This window comes from Cinclus cinclus, chromosome 6 (genome assembly GCF_963662255.1).
Source record: "Cinclus cinclus chromosome 6, bCinCin1.1, whole genome shotgun sequence".
In the NCBI taxonomy this organism is placed as follows: domain Eukaryota; kingdom Metazoa; phylum Chordata; class Aves; order Passeriformes; family Cinclidae; genus Cinclus; species Cinclus cinclus.
In genome coordinates this window covers 52,501,766-52,516,640 of record NC_085051.1, presented here as the reverse complement: position 1 = coordinate 52,516,640, position 14,875 = coordinate 52,501,766, and the positions used below count along the sequence as shown (strand labels likewise).

Genomic DNA, 14,875 nt, shown 5'->3' with positions numbered 1-14,875 from the left:
ACTTGAAATGCAATGACATCTTGAGAACCTGTGCTTGGTGGGATTGTGATTACCTAGGAAACTCAGGCCAGCCTGAGAAGTGCTTTCTGCGTGCTTGGTGTTTGGCTGCATATGCCAAAGGAGCTGTGAGCAATTGTGCTTACAGCAGGGTGAGAGGGATAAGAAGAGGACGCTGTATGTGGGGACTGCGGCTCTGAACACTTGCATGTGCTTCTTTGCAAGGTTCATCTGCCCTCACTAATGTGCTTCTATGTCTTTGAGGTCACATGTCCTCGTTTTTGTGTTTAGAGACCATTTAGGCACACTGCTGTACATCAGCACATTCCAGTCAAAGAGCAGTTGTTGAAGGAAGAATGCCTCAAAATGTACCTTGTTTGAGAACTTGGATTCTATAACATCGCTGACACCTCCTGGAAATTTGGCAGCGTGGGACTGAAACAATTGTCTTCGTTCCCTTGTTTGTTAGCAAGGATTTATTGAATGAGCACTGCTTACTGTGGTTCCAGCAGAAGGGTGGAACTGCTTGGTCTTGCTTAGCACAAAAATAACTAAAACTCTTAATGTGCCCCACCTAAGTATTACTGTTCTGGATGGATTAGAAATACCTTTTCATGTAAATGCTGTTGTGTACAGACTTGATCTGTGTAGTGTTCAGTAATAATACATCACCTCAGCTTGGTATGCTTAGTCAGAGTCTCAGCTGAGATCAACAGACAGAAAAATGGGTTTCCAGAAGAAAATAGTGGCTGAGAGAGAATTAAGTCTGATCCCCTGTATACCACATGTTCTGATCACTGATGTGGTTTATAATGAGAGGGGTAGTGGCTGACGTTGCAGTGAGAGTCAGAAGTGAACATGTAAAACAGAAGCTTCCCGTGGTCTGTCGTGCTTGGCAGCAAGAGGCAGAGCTCTTTGTGCCCTCTCCACCTTGTACTCACAGCTGTAGGGTACTGAGTTCAGTGTTTTGATGTACTTCTAGAAATTAACCCGGGGCACAGAGAGCCTGTGGACTGCAGTTAAGGCTGTCTCACCTGTTCAGAAGCTTTGGTGTTTGCCTTTAGGTGCCCAGCAGGGACTGCACCTTCCTAGGTTGTAGATTAACAGAATTCCAAAGTATTGCACACCACATACGACACTTTTCATTCAACTATTCAAAGAGTCAAAGCATTTAGAATACGATGCAAAAAGAAGTATTTAATTAGCTCTGCTTTTCTTTAATATGCTCATCATGAAAAAAGAAAATTAAATCAAAGCAAGCTATTTTCTGCTGTGGAAATGGATGAAGAAAGAAGCTGCTTTGTTTTGAAAATGCTTCAAAAGAGCTGGTTGCTATCTCAGTCCTTCCCAGCTCCATGTGTGTTTGTGTGGCAGCACCAAGTAACTATGGCGACAGGCAGGTTGCAAGGAGCCAGAGAAACACACACAGTTCATTGTGGTGCTGCTGTGAGAGCAGACATTTGTCTCTGCAAACCCCCCCAGTCCTGAGGAACAGCTTAGGTGCTACTTGGGGCCTTTATTCTTCTGCAGAATCTTCTGGCTGGAACTTGTAAGGGATTTCTTATTTACACAACATGAAGATACACACTGCATGCTTCAAAAAAAACCTGATTTTGCTTTGGAAATCTATGCTGTGGCATATGAACTCTATCAAAAGACACTCTGGTTTTTAAATTTATATGTAAAATAGACATAAAAGAACTGATAGAGCAGCCCAGACCAGTTTTTCCTCAAAAATGCAATATTAAAACTGTCAACTAATGAGCTCTATGTCAAAGACTTTTTCCTATCTGAAAGTGTCAGGAGGATAAAGTAGTTCCTGGAGTGTTTTTACAGTAGCTGATGTGTAAGGCACGAGACAGAAATAGTAGAATAAAAGTGGCATAAACAAGCTTTAACCAAAGGAAATGAATGTAATATTCAATTATAAATCTGGTAATAAGACATTATGGGTAAATTGTTTACATCTGAAATCACATTTTTTCTGTTCTGCCAGCTGAAAAGACTTGACTAAAATCTCTCCTCAAATGTGTAAAGCCTTTGCAAGTTCCCATCAAAGGTTAATTCATGGTATTTTACACTGTTTTATTGTCCGTTAGACTAAGGAGATCTTTTATCATCTACTTTTATTGATGCCCTTCCTTCCAATTTTATTTTTAGATAGAATCATAGAATGGTTTTGGTTGGAAGGGGCTTTGAAGAGCATCTTATTCCAAACCCTCTGCCATGGGCCAGGGACTCCTTTCACTAGATCAGGTTGGTCAGGACCCCATCCACACTGACCTTGAATAATAACAATAATGTAGACCTGTTTTTTTCTTTTTTTTAGCAAGTAAGGCTTTTTCTATCCCCACAGTAGCATGAGAGGCTCTTTAGTTTCTTGATCACCCCAGTTGTCCTCTTTCACACCTGCTCCAGATAAAGTTTATTTTTCTGAGGTGTGGCTGTGAGTGGAGTTTCCAGTGAGTTTGTATTGCAAGGCAGTAATGTTTACCCATCCCCAGTGGTGTGTATCTGCCTGTGAATTCCAGATTCAGTTTGCCTTTTTTCTTAACTACCTGTCATTATGAGCTGTTTGTACAAGTATTATCACCTATATGTATGTGTTCCTCTTCTTTTCCACTGAGAAAATTCTGCAGTCGAGTTTCACCTTATTCCTGTAAGTCCAGTCCTTAAAGATAAATTTCACTTGAAAGTTTCAGGTGCCATGAGCATGAATAGTGTCCTAGTGATTTTTTTGTCTTTGCTTTGAAATTAATGCCAGCATGATTTTTATGAAGTATTTGTTAGCTGTCTTAATTGTTTTCTGTAAATTCTGTCTTATATTTAAATGATTGCTGCACTTCATTGCACCATACCTACCATTTACATAAAGGAAAATTTGTAACTTGATGCTGCTTACTAATGATGATCATGTCACTCAAAGGGCAAAGTACAGTGGTGGGAAGTTCTGTCATGTCTGTAGAGGATGATTTGGCTCAGATTCACACCCTGTAGATTTTGTTGGAAGAGTGGGAAAGGTGGAACTTGACCTGGGATGGCTTTGCACAGTGCAGCCCTAAATGTCACTAGTGAGTGGGTTTTGAAGATCAAAACATAGCAAAATACTCCTTTAAAACAATTCAAGACGCAAAATATTGACTCTTGCTGAAGTCTAGAAAAGCTACTTTAGCTATATTGGTTCTTTATTTTATTTTATTGCATTTCAAGTGAAACAGAGCTTTGAGACACAAAATATGGGGAGGAAATGGATGGCAGAAGCAATACAAATCTGATAGGGTGTTGTGGTTTGGAGTTGCTGTGGATGTATCTCAGTTATGCTTTAGCCCCACATGTCATACATTTTTTTGACATAAATATGTCTGAAGTTCGTTGAAATGTAGGCACTAGGATTCATTAAGCTTTCTGAAATCCTTGAGGAAACCTGCTTGAGCCTTATTGCAGTTTTCCTGTTGCATCAGTCTTGAACATGACAAGTCATAATGATGTTTATCAAATCAGATGGTAATCAGTCCATACAGACTGGAAGGGGGGTTGCAGTGGTGGGGGAAGCCTTGCATATGCAATATTTTCATGTCACATTTTTAAGACTTAATAAAACAGAATCACCTAAATATCTACCAGACTACTGTGTGATTGTTGAGCATTTGATCCCCCCTGATCCTGCATTCCAACTTGGCATTATGAGATGCAAATTGGGAGTAAGTTTTAATTTCCTTAGTTTGCCACAAGTATTAAATGTGGTAGTTCTGGGCCAAAGGTGTGTGGATTTGTTAGCCCATGTCCCACCCTTTTGGCCAGGTAGAGAGGTGTAGGAAAAAAAATCCAAGAACCATAGTTTCCAGTGGCTGGGGGTTCAGGGACTCCCCAGCCCACCCCTCTAACTCAGTGGTCATTAGTCACTGAGGCCCACACTGCAATGTGTGTTACTCAGGTATTAAGCATGTCTATATTTAAATACTTTCTGTGGCCACAGTAGCCTATGGCTGAGTTCCAGAACTTTGTGTGACAATAATACTTCCTTAATCTTGTTACCTTTTTTTTTTATTTGATGCTTTTCAATGTCTGTTTTATGAGAAATGGAAAATTATTGTTCTCTGTTCATCCTCTCCATGATATTCATAGTTTCCTTTGTCTGTCATAGCTGTTACCTCTTCCAGGCCTGGAATATTTTAGGTTATTAAATATTCTTCTTGAAGAACTGTTTTATCATACATCTGCTTGTACATTTTTCTTTTATTTCCTTATCCTTAGCATACTTTTTTTTTTTAACTTCTAAAACAGTGTAGGCTTGGAAATGGAGAGTGAACACCAATATTAGATCCTGGTCTGTGCATAACATGAGCACTTGTTCAGACAGTAGACTTCTAAACTCTGTAGATAGAAACAATGCCTTTGTTCTTAAAGCAGGCATTTGTAGCAGTGTAGCAAATCTCTGTCCTTTGGAATACTTTTGAACATCAACTGAATGTTTCTTCCATATGTTTGTAGATGTGGTGGATTGGGATGTAGGATAAAAATCATCATATTTAAAACCAGACATCTTATATGGTTAGCACAACTGCAGTATAAGAGGCCTCAGTTTGATCTTGCAAAGTGGTCAGTGTGGTTACTGTAAATGATTTTGAGGAATGCCAGAGAAGGAAAAATTAATATAAAAGTAAGAAAAAACAATTCCACTGCAACATCTCAGAAGGAGACAAAGCATTATATGACAAAAATAAGCTTAGAAATGCTGCCACCTGATGAAGAAAGTAAAAGAAAGGTAACTCAAGGAAACACTGAGATATTTTATGGAAGAGACAATCTTTTCCAATATTGTAACAGTATTCTTCCTTATAACAGCACTGAGTTTATTGGGGCATAATTACATTTGTGCTTCCCTGTTTTGCTTCAGACATCAGTGAAGTTTGGGTTATGCTTTTCTGTTTGTTTTCTTAAAAAAAAATCCTATTTATTTGAATTGGCTGGGGAGTCAGGTCTAGTCAGGTAAAACTACTGTCAGTTCTGTGAGGTATCTTCAGCAGCCCTAAGATTTCTTTCCAGAGATAAAATTCATGGGGAATTACTTATTTTGCTGTGTGGTTCAATTAATTTTTCTCCTGACATGAGAAGCTGTCCCACTGTCACCCTTATAACTAAAGCAGCAGAGTGTTTACTGGTGCCATAACTTGATAACCACTTCATGTGAAGATATGAGTCAGCTTTCTTTTTATGAACTATATTTTTTTTCCACAGAAGACAATTCTCTTCCTCCAGAAAGTTTAAATTGGTCTTTTTAAAGCTGTCTTTTTATTTGAAAATAAATAGCACTAATATAGTGACTGTGGAATTGCTAAATAAGTCCTACAGATTTGGCATCCTTTCTTCTTCTCCTTTCTTCTTTTTTCTAGGTCTGTTTCATTTACCATTTTGTTCTAACATTTGCACAGCTCCTCCATGATGCCAGGTTTCCATTGCTGCACATCAGTTGACCGTGCTCCAAACTTGTGATATCCTGCAATGCTTTTGGACAGTGATGGCCTTAGATGAAGTGCAGTAGATGCCTATCTGGCTTCTGATTTGTGCACCGTATTTGTACTTAAATGGCTGAGCAGTTGTAGGTTGTGGTGGTATGAAACTTGAATGTTGCTACACTGGTGTTCTCAGAGCTACACTTACAAATTGCCTCTGCCCCAGAGCATTGTTTCAATCCTCTGCAGAAGGTAACCTTGGTGCTGTTCTACCTCATCCCTGCGCTGGAGGTGTGGGCATTTCCTGAGTCACTATGTTCTGTCTGGAAGTTTAGAAAGTATAGTGGGTAATGTCAGCATCTTGCAGTTCCTCAAAAGCTTTTAATGTGCTGTTTGACTTGGAGTGTGCCTTCAGCTGGATCAGGGTAATGACCCATTTATGTGTATGGAGAGTGGTTTTTACAATGGAGAGACTTTAAACTGTGGTGAGAGGAGCAAGGCTGTTTACGTTTAAGGCCAATACTGAAGGTCAGTTGAACAGTTTCATATGTGCCAAGGAACCTTGTGTGTTTGGTTGAGACTTCTTGTCTTGCTCATTCTTCCCCTCAGTATGAGCAGTGTCTGTGGGAGGTGTTTGTAGGCCAGGAGACAATGGGGGTTGTAATGTAGCTCTGGATATTCTACTTCACCTAGAGAGGCTGCTGCTTAGTGCTGTGCCTTTCCCATCTGTGTCCAGGGCCAGATTCCCATGTCTTTTCTGGAGAGGTACCTTTCTTCAGAGCTGTGTGTCTGTTACATGACTGTGCAGGTGTGTACAAGGTGCTGTCACCCACTAGGTGACCTGGTGAGTGGAGCTTCACTCACTGAGGGGTGCAGGGTTGAGCTATGGACCTGCAGGGTGAGATGTCTGTGTAAATGTGAATATCCTGTTTTTGTGTTACTGGAGAAGCAGCAGTTTCTCTGCCCCTCACTTACTTCTTTACTGGTAAGGTGCAGGGTGATACTACATTTCCCTCTTTTCTGCTCAAGCCTTTACATTTTTTACAGCTTTGCTCTGCTTGATGCACTCACTATTCAACCTTTTCTTGTAGTCAGCAGCTTCTTAAGGCTGCTGTAGTTGAATCCTTTCTAGATAAGTTTTTTAGCAACAGGAGAGGCGAGGTGATGTCATTCCTTTTCACAGGCTATTCAGAGCTCTGTTGGAAGCAATGAAAGCTGGTTGGTTTTCTGCTTCTGAAACAGAGATGAACTGAGAAGCAGTAGAAATAGCAGTAGAAATAGCAGTAGAAATATTCAAACAGTCCATGTATAGTGCTGTGAAAATGTTGCTGTATTAGTCATGATGCCTTTTTTTTTTTTGCCAACTGGAAGAACTTTGTGGAAATGATGGCGTTACCACAAGAAGAATTAGTTTTGGTCTTTGAGAACACAAGTCTTGGTCAAAATAACGTCTTTGCATTCCTAAGCCTTGAAGTTTTTGTATTCTTTTTTTCTTCCCTTTACAGCTGTGTGCAGAGTAGCTGTGTGCTACTGTTCATGACAGATACGTGTAAGCGAGTCTCATACACAGGGTGTGTAGTAAAATGCTGTAAGCAAAATGGTGAATAAATAAATGATTTTTTTTTCTTTTTAAAATATCTGTATACAGTATACAAAAGCATGCTAATTTGCAAATATCTTTCAAGTTTCTGAGACCTGAAATGTGAAAACAAATTAGTCAAATGTAGTATATTTCTGTTGACAGCAAGCCTTTCTTGTTTTCTCAGGCTGCCCTTTTAAATGTTGCCCCACTGGCTGCAGGCAGGACTACAAGCCCCACTTGTTCTTGGGAAACAATACAGCTTTACTACACATCTTCATATGAAAAGCTTCATGCTCCGCCTGTATCATCCCCCATGTACTTCTTGAGCTCTTGACCACACATGGTGCTTCAAGCACATAGTAGTAAATATTGGAGGAATACAGAAGGAGCAAAGGCTCAGACTGCAGTTTATCAGTGTATCAGTTGATCACTGATGACTCCTTAGTAACTTATTTTATGGATTTGTGAACATTAAGCTGTTTGAAAACTGTATTTCTCTGACCATGCTTTTGTGTGAGTATCGATCTCTTTAAATATTGTATTGTTCTGACCATGCTCCTGTTAAATAAAGTATCTTATTATTTCAGGTTGCAGTTGTTAAAATGAAGTGTACGGAGCGCATATATGCAATGAAAATTCTAAATAAATGGGAAATGCTTAAAAGGGCAGAGGTAAGTAATGCAGTTTTTAACACAGAGAATTTTTAAAATTACATTAGGAAGATTACATTGAAGCTCTTCCAGATTAGGAAGAATTATTTCATGAGCATAGGAGCTTCATTCTTTTCTCTTTTTTTTTTCCTTAAGCTGTTTTAATGCAATCAAGTCTGACAGTCCCTTCCAGGCATCTGTTGTTCTCAGCATTACTGTGTATTCATTTACCAGACAGTCTGCCCTAGTTCTTACCCTGAATTTATTGGCCAGATTTTTGTTTACAGTAAAGGCAAGTTAAAGACTACATAAAAGCTGAAATTGGTGCTACTATGACATTCACAGCTGTATACAAAAACATTATGAAAAAGGTCTTTCTTCTCTTCCATTCAGAAAGCATGCATTAAGGAGCTTTGCATCCTACAGTTTGTAACAGGCTTTATATGGCTAGTAAAACTATTACTAAATATTTTTGAATTAGATTCAGATTGTAAAACAAAATGTGTTAAGAAGGTAAATATGTTTAAGAAGGGTTTTTTTGGCAAAATGAGTTGTACACTGTCACAACAAATTGTGTAAATTCAAAGGCGAATGGGTACTTCACACATTAGGAAAAGAATACTAAGAATACACAGTGGGAAGCAGCTTTCTAGGATAGGTATTTCTAGGATGTATTTTCATACTCCTCCATGGTAGAGGAAAACCTTATGGCATATACACAATATTATGTAAGTTAGCAGATGAATCAGCAATAGATTTGAAGAGAAAAGACATGTAGTGCATCAGGACTTGCAGTAGCGGCTTTGCTGAGGTCTGAGCTTGCTGACCCTTCCCTGTCCCATTCTTCTGTCCCCTTCCTGACACCTCCTCCCCCCAGCCTGCCCTTCCTAGTCCCTCCCTTCCTTTCAGTGAGTCAGTGCCAGGCCTTTTCCTGTGACTAAATCTCCTCCCTCTTGTTAAGCCCCTCTTCACCGCCGCCTTTGCCTGATTTAGTCACAGTCTGTCCATCCATCCATCCATGCACTTCTTTAGAGGTGGTGGCAGCCGCTGCCACCCGGCTCTCCTTTGAGCTGTCAGGAGATTTCACACCCTGGGCTGTGCTGCATCAGCGGTTCTGCATTAAGCCTTTCCCTGTAGGAGGGAAACTTGGTGCCCTTTCTATGTAGATTTCAGCTGTGTTAATTCACCGGTCAGTATAGAACTATTTTAAACACAAATATTTGCAGGGGTCTCCCAAATTATAATGGAAATACAGCTATGCTGCCTTACTTCGGTCATTTTTAAAGTGATTCATTAAGTGGCCTAAGCAGATGCAGCTTTTGCGTATAGAGAAAACAGCTGGTTACAAATTGTATTCTAATCATGCAACTAGCTCTTATCCTCTCAGGCAGGCATGAAGGATGTATAATGAGCAGTAGCTTTCCCAGTACAAGCTTAGGAAAAGTAACAGTCAAAAAAAAGTTTTCTTTCTGCTGATTTTCCCCATCTACAAAGGACAATAAAGGAACTGTCTTCTCTGCAGGACCACTTTGTCTTTTTCTGATCAGTTTGCTTGCTTGATTTGGCTTTTCTGGATAAGCAGGATCTTACAAACTGCATATTAACTTCATGCAACATCTGGGTGTTAAAAATTTCCCAAATGTGGTAAAGCCTGTTATTTTTTTTCAAATGAAGCCTGCAAGAATACAGCAGCCTCTTAACTTGAGAGTTCCACTGGAAAAGCAGACTTGAAGTATTTTATCAATCCACCTCATCTATAATTATATAAAAATATTATTATAAGTGGATTAAGAAGCATTTTTTTACACTGGTTTATGTTTGTTGTGCATGACATAAAACATAACAAGAAGTTAGCAAAATACTGCTTATTCATGTACTAGCTGCAAGAAAAAAGCCCCGTATGTTTGGAAGCCGCTAAAATAAAAGAGAGGTTAGCAAATATCACCTGACATCCATAAATGGGTTTGAAGCAAAAATAGGCATGCCATTTATGTTGATGAGGACCATTTGTATTCGTTGTTCTCACAGCAAAATACATAGTCATTAGCGTATTACTGTTGACAGTTCCAAGTAAGTCCTGACTGGCTGATTAGGTAGGCTGTCATGCTTTTTCAAGTCACGTCTCAAGGCCTTTTAAGCTAGTGTAAGCAGAGAAGGAGAATTTTATGTTCTGAATTCATGATGCAGTGTTCAGCAGCATTACTGGGTTTTAGTGTTCGTAACATTCCCTCGCTATTTGAGGTTGCACAGTGAACTGGATCAAGGGACTGATGTCTTCGAAAATAAACAAACTAGTTTTCTGTGTTGGCAGCCTCCTCACATCATGGTGCCAGGAGAGCTGAGAAGTGCTGTGCTCTGCTGCTGTGGGAAGGGGATAGGATTACTTGGGAGCTGCTGTAGCTGCCAGCCTTTTTTGCACAGCACTGCTTTGGCCTTGCGTTCATAAACCGTTAAACCACTCAGCTGGCATTTAATTACAATTTACTTCTCTTTGCACCAGTGATTACTAATTTGCAATGTGATCACAGCGTGGTCTTCTTCAGTAAAAATGTAGATTGAATTTTGCTTCCTTTGAGGGGAAAATAGTTGGAGATACATTTGTAAGGTGCAGTCAGTATGTAGTAGGGTTTGGGCTTCCCAGGCACATTTCCTTGGTACATTTTCAAATGTCCTGATAATGCTTCTCTAGATTGAGAGTATTGGAAGAGTCTGAAGGTCTGTTTCATGATAGTTCTGATCCAGTAAAAACATTAATAAATTTTTGCTGGGGAGACTTTGCTTGAAGTTTATGAAAGTTGGTTTTATGTAAAGATGCTGAGAAAATGTGCTACACAGAGCTTGCTTCTCTGAAGTGTTGCAGTGTGCCATTTGAAGTAGATGAAAGGTTATTGAAAATGAAAATGTATTATACTGGACAAAGATAAGACAGTAATAGTAAAATCTACTTATTTCTCATAGTGTGTTAGCAGTGTTTGTAACTGGGACTGTAATGTAATAAAAGTATACATTAAATTGTTTTCATAAAGGTCTTTATCAGAAGAATCAGACTTACTTTCCTATAGCCATTATCTTTGTGTTACAGATGGTAGTGAGAAGTTATTTTCTGACCTTTAAAAATGTTTTGTAAAACAAAGATTTAACTTTGACTTGAATTGCCTTGTGGGCTTTTTGGTGTTGGGGGGGTGTTGTGTGTTGGTGTGGAGTTTTATTGGGATTTGTAGGGGAGGGGAGGTTGGTGGGGTTTTTTCATTTGGTTTGGAATTTTTTGGTTTGGTTTGGTTTTGTTTTGTTTTTTAAAGTTGCAGGCAGGATTAGAGTGACTGAATGCCTAACTAAAACCTGCAGAGATTCCCTGGCATGTCACTTCTGTAGACTGGATTCCAATGAATAGAGACCTCTGTTCAGTAATTTGAAATAATCCCATAAAACATCCATATATATTCATCCTGTGAAAACTACTTGTTGATGTTGACAATGGCTTTTCTCCCCCTCTCTTCCTTTAGACAGCTTGCTTCCGAGAGGAGAGAAATGTCTTGGTGAATGGAGATTGTCAGTGGATTACTACATTGCACTATGCCTTTCAGGATGAGAACTATTTGGTATGTTTGATTCATCAGTAAATAAGAGCTCTGAGTTGTGAAAGAATGTTATTTTTGGTATATTTTAAAAATATTAGTGTATTAAATCAGTCCACCTCATGCCTCACAGCAGTGTTTCAACATTCTTGTTTTCTTCTTGAAGCAAAACTTCAAAGGGACTGACTGTAACTGCAGGAGAGTGAGAAAGTTGTGTAGGGCTGTAGTATATAGAGATTTAGTTAAGCATCTTATATTAACTAATCTTCCCTTACATAAAAAAATATCATGTTTGAATTTAGTATTTCGGATGAGATTGCAGTTAAGTAATCTGAGATATGTTAACTCTGTGAAAGTAGGAAATATTTTATTTTAAACTTTCATAATGTCTTTTAAAGCAAGATTTTATTTTAAACTGGCAAAAATATTTTAGAAGTTTGGTATTTCAAAATCCTTAGGGGAAAATAGAGCCTATTTCTTGAAAGTATTTCTATAAAGTATGTTTTTCAATCAGCAGATTGGTCATCTCAGTAATTTGAGAGACTTTAGCAAATATTTATAAAGAAAATCTGTACTCCTATGACAGTTCTTCACGACTGGTTACTTGAACTGTGACATACATGCCCTGTTTACTTCAGGCACAGAATACAGCAGAGTACTGGTTAGGAGCAAAGTCAGTAAAGCCCCAGTATTCTGCAGTACACTGAACCATGCAGCTTCTCTGTGGCTGCTTCAGGTTGGTTTTGCAAACCTGTGGTTTCTGTAGCATCTGACATAGCTGTAGTGTGAAAGTTTTCACCTTCTTAATATTTCAGTAGCATGGTAGCAAGTCATGAATATAAATAAGAAAAAATGTATTGATAAAAGGCTGCCAAAGAGTTCAGGAACTAAGCAAGTGTTAGTAAATACTCAAACATTTCTGCAGATGCTGAGACAAAACATGTAATGCTGTCATGTTTGGAGTATTTTTAGAAGAACAAGAACATAGTAGGAAAATGAGTAGTCACATCTTAGGCCCTTGTTTACAGGCTATTTCCACTTAATTGTTTGTGATAGGTCCAGATTTTCAGTCTCTCACAGTTTAGTTATCTCTGGCACTGCCTCATGATTTCAAATCAGCTTGTAGTTTCAAATTCCCACAGAACCAACCTTTAGACTTTCATAAAAAGCATCCTGTTTTGTTTTTCCAAGTAGCTTGTAAGAATGAAACTACCTAAGGAAAAATGGTTGGCTGTGTGAGATAATAAGCAATAGCAAAGACAGCAAAGAGGGGGGAATCTTTTCCCAAAGTTTCCAAAGCTGTTTAGATATTGAAATTTCACTTGACAGCAGAGTGTAGACATCTAATTTAAGATCCAGGATCTAAGAAGATAGCAGTCCTGCCTGGCAGTCAAAGTCAGCAGATTCCCACCTTGCCCGAGTCTGCTTCTGCATGTGCTGAGTTGCTGCCTTCCAATGTGGTCTGTTACTCAGAAACCATCTCCTGTAAATGTCTGGTGCTCACAGATGGTTTGGACCCACATCTCAATCACCGTTGTAAATGATGCATGAAGAAAAGGTGAAACATATCAAGTAACCAATTCATCCAAAAAACCTGGACAGAAGGTTCTTTTCTGTACTATGTAGTACTTGTCCAGGGGCTAAGAGATCTATGTTCAGTTCTCTTTGGAGCTTGAAGAAGTTTATAGCTACACTTTCCTCATCCTGGAGAGTGCTGCCTTGTTACAGAACCTGGGCACATTTGGTTTGCTTTTTAGCTGTGCTGTTCATCCATGGTCCATGCACAATGGCATACAAAGCTGAGAACAAAACAAGAATAGACAGCAGAACTTGGTTTTCCAACCTGGTCCTCTGCAAGAGAAATCTCTAGGTTCCAGTATTTCCTCCCAGTGATGTGTGTGCATTGTATCTAGTGATTCTTAAATGCAAAACCACATAAGCTAACCCTGAGCAGAGGGAGAGCCTTGTGTCTTCCCCCACCTAGTGCTCTGCCTCCTCTGTGGCTATACAGATAAAGGGTTCAGAATGACACAAAGAAAAAGTAAGATACTAATGTAGAAAAGGAGTAGCTGCCTTTAGAGAGTCTAAAAGTACTTAGGGCTTTATTCTCTCTCTTTAGTATTAACAGAGCATTTGATAATGCAGAACTTACATTTAAGCAAGAAATAAAAATTCTATGAAATATATATATATTCTGGAGTTCATTTTCTGGTTCTGCTCTTGTAGTTTTTAAACCTTTCAAGTAAATGCACCATGCATTACTGTTTTCTAAACAGCCAATTCTTAAATGACATTACATGGAACTACTGCATAACTTTTTTATGGTTCTTAAAAAGCTTTTGTAAGAGACAGCCTATAAATACTCAAGATGGGTTAAATGATAAATAAGCCTTTAGTGATTTAGCTGGTGATTTAGGTGAGGTGTGTATCTGACTGCTGTCAGCCTCTCAAAGGCTTCTGGGTACTCATGAGATCATTTTGATACCTTTTTTAACTTTGATTTCTAACTACTCTTACCATTTGATGTAGACACTTCCCTGGAAGAAATGCACTCTGCATTTCAGCATCAGAAAATTTATATTTTAACCCCATAAGAAGGGAGAAGCACCTGGCAATTTTGAATTGAAGAATTAATAAAGTTCTGTTTCCTCATAGAAGAGATCTCACCATCTTTCTATGATTCAGGTGCTTTCCTTCATGGGTCACCTGAGTTCTGGCTGAGTTATAAAAGCTTTGGGAGCTGATGGAAGTGCATTACTTTGTGTCTGACAGGGAGGATATTTCACTTCCCACAGAAGGTTCTATAAAGTCTCTTTGCCTTGAATTTGAGAGAAAACGCATCAAGATAATACTGCTTTTAGATGATCGATGGTTTCTGTCTGTAGCATTTTGTTGTCAAATATAAGTGTTGCATGTGTACAGTGTTCAGTGCTTGTTTAAAGTTCCTTGGTGCAATACCCACAGATTGATTTCAACGTAAATGATGCAATTTGCCTATCAGATTAAGTGACAATTTGAATAAATAGAGAAAAGTACCAAAACTTATGGCTTTTGTAGTCACTCTTTTATTCCAAATGATAGTGAGGAAATGGCTAGTATTGCACTTCATGTTCTTTGGTTTTCTATCTTCTTTAGTTTGCTTCCCTCATGGAAGATGAATCTATGGTAGGGGCAGTGGATTCTAGGTTGCTTTAGTTTGAGGAGAAAAATAAAATGATGGCTTTGGAAACTTAGTTCTAGAATAAGCAAAGTTAGTCTTAAAACTACATATCAAATCATCTTGGGAAATGTGAATAAAATGGCTCAAAGACTGGTAGTACTAGATGAAGCCATTATATTTGAAGTGATGGTATGGATTTAGGTGGATGTTGCTAGGAAATACCTGAAACATAATCCTTGTTTTGGGTGACAAGAAACATATAGCATGCCTGAGTTCTTTCATGTGACCTTATCAGTATTGGTCCTCTCCATGGACAGGTTGGTTCCTGATTGGCTTAGGAGGCTGTTTACTTTTTCACTGAAATGTATTTAAAAGAATATTAATCTTTGACTTCTAAATTTCCCACTTTAGTGCCTCTGGCTTGACAGTGCTTTTGGTTTGTCACGGGCATCCATGTA

The 14,875-nt window shown here is 38.8% G+C and overlaps 1 protein-coding gene across 5 annotated transcripts in view; it reads left to right on the top strand.

Annotated features, from left to right (window-relative positions):
- CDC42BPB (CDC42 binding protein kinase beta) overlaps positions 1-14,875 on the top strand; it is an 88,284-nt gene that overhangs the window by 32,845 nt on the left and 40,564 nt on the right. For all 5 annotated transcript variants that reach the window (XM_062495650.1, XM_062495649.1, XM_062495648.1 and 2 more), the window contains exons 3-4: positions 7,620-7,703; positions 11,186-11,281. In XM_062495650.1, the coding sequence (XP_062351634.1) occupies positions 7,620-7,703; positions 11,186-11,281 (180 nt within the window). The remainder of the gene's footprint in view (positions 1-7,619; positions 7,704-11,185; positions 11,282-14,875) is intronic.